Source organism: Austrofundulus limnaeus, unplaced genomic scaffold, assembly GCF_001266775.1.
Source record: "Austrofundulus limnaeus strain Quisiro unplaced genomic scaffold, Austrofundulus_limnaeus-1.0 Scaffold898, whole genome shotgun sequence".
NCBI classification, from domain to species: domain Eukaryota; kingdom Metazoa; phylum Chordata; class Actinopteri; order Cyprinodontiformes; family Rivulidae; genus Austrofundulus; species Austrofundulus limnaeus.
In genome coordinates, this window is record NW_013953300.1 from 6,281 (window position 1) to 7,196 (window position 916).

The 916-nt window shown below is 44.9% G+C and overlaps 1 protein-coding gene across 1 annotated transcript in view; it reads right to left on the reverse strand.

Annotated features, from left to right (window-relative positions):
* The window catches only part of LOC106533163 (CREB-regulated transcription coactivator 2), a gene marked incomplete at its 3' end in the record, with an annotated part of 10,249 nt that overhangs the window by 1,979 nt on the left and 7,354 nt on the right, over positions 1-916 (reverse strand). The window contains 1 exon segment of the mRNA XM_014029401.1: positions 316-422. Within this exon segment, the coding sequence (XP_013884855.1) occupies positions 316-422 (107 nt within the window).

Sequence of the window (916 nt, forward strand, 5' to 3'; positions counted from 1 at the left end):
TTAGTAAATATAACTTTACAAACTTTACTTTAGTAAATATAACTTTACAAACTTTACTTTAGTAAATATAACTTTACAAACTTTACTTTAGTAAATATAACTTTACAAACTTTACTTTAGTACATCTAACTTTAATATGTGTAATTGTACTTTAACAACAGTATAAAATAATAAAGTCCAGTCAGCTGGTTGTTGTGGGCGGGGTTGTTAAACTGTTGTGTTTGTGTATTTGTCTCATTTATTTGTGTATTGATGTGTTGTGTTTGTGCGTTGTGTATAATATGTTGTGTGTCTGTATGTTGTGTGTGGCCTTACCGCTGTGTCTGTTGCTCTGGGAGGTGAAGGAAGGTCCTCCCATGGTGAAGGGGTCTCCCATGGGGGGGTTCATCACACTGGTGTGGAGGGCGGAGTCAGAGTTGGTCCTGAGGGAGGAGCAGACACACAAACAGAGGAGCAGGTCATCAGGAGTCCAGCTGCAGGAGCAGGAGGAGGAGTAACAGCAGCAGCTCCAGCTGCACAACATCACCTCCAACAGCTGAAGGTTCTCCTTCAACATCTACAACCAGACAGAAACCACCAGGAGGAACAGTCTGTGAGAGAGTCGGAGGCCAGGGTTCACCTCCCTGTGAGAAAGAACCTCCCTGTGAGAAAGAACCTCCCTGAGAGAAAGAACCTCCCTGAGAGAAAGAACCTCCCTGTGAGAAAGAACCTCCCTGTGAGAAAGAACCTCCCTGTGAGAAAGAACCTCCCTGTGAGAAAGAACCTCCTGTGAGAAAGAACCTCCCTGAGAGAAAGAACCTCCCTGAGAGAAAGAACCTCCTGTGAGAAAGAACCTCCCTGTGAGAAAGAACCTCCCTGTGAGAAAGAACCTCCCTGTGAGAAAGAACCTCCCTGTGAGAAAGAACCTCCCTGTGAG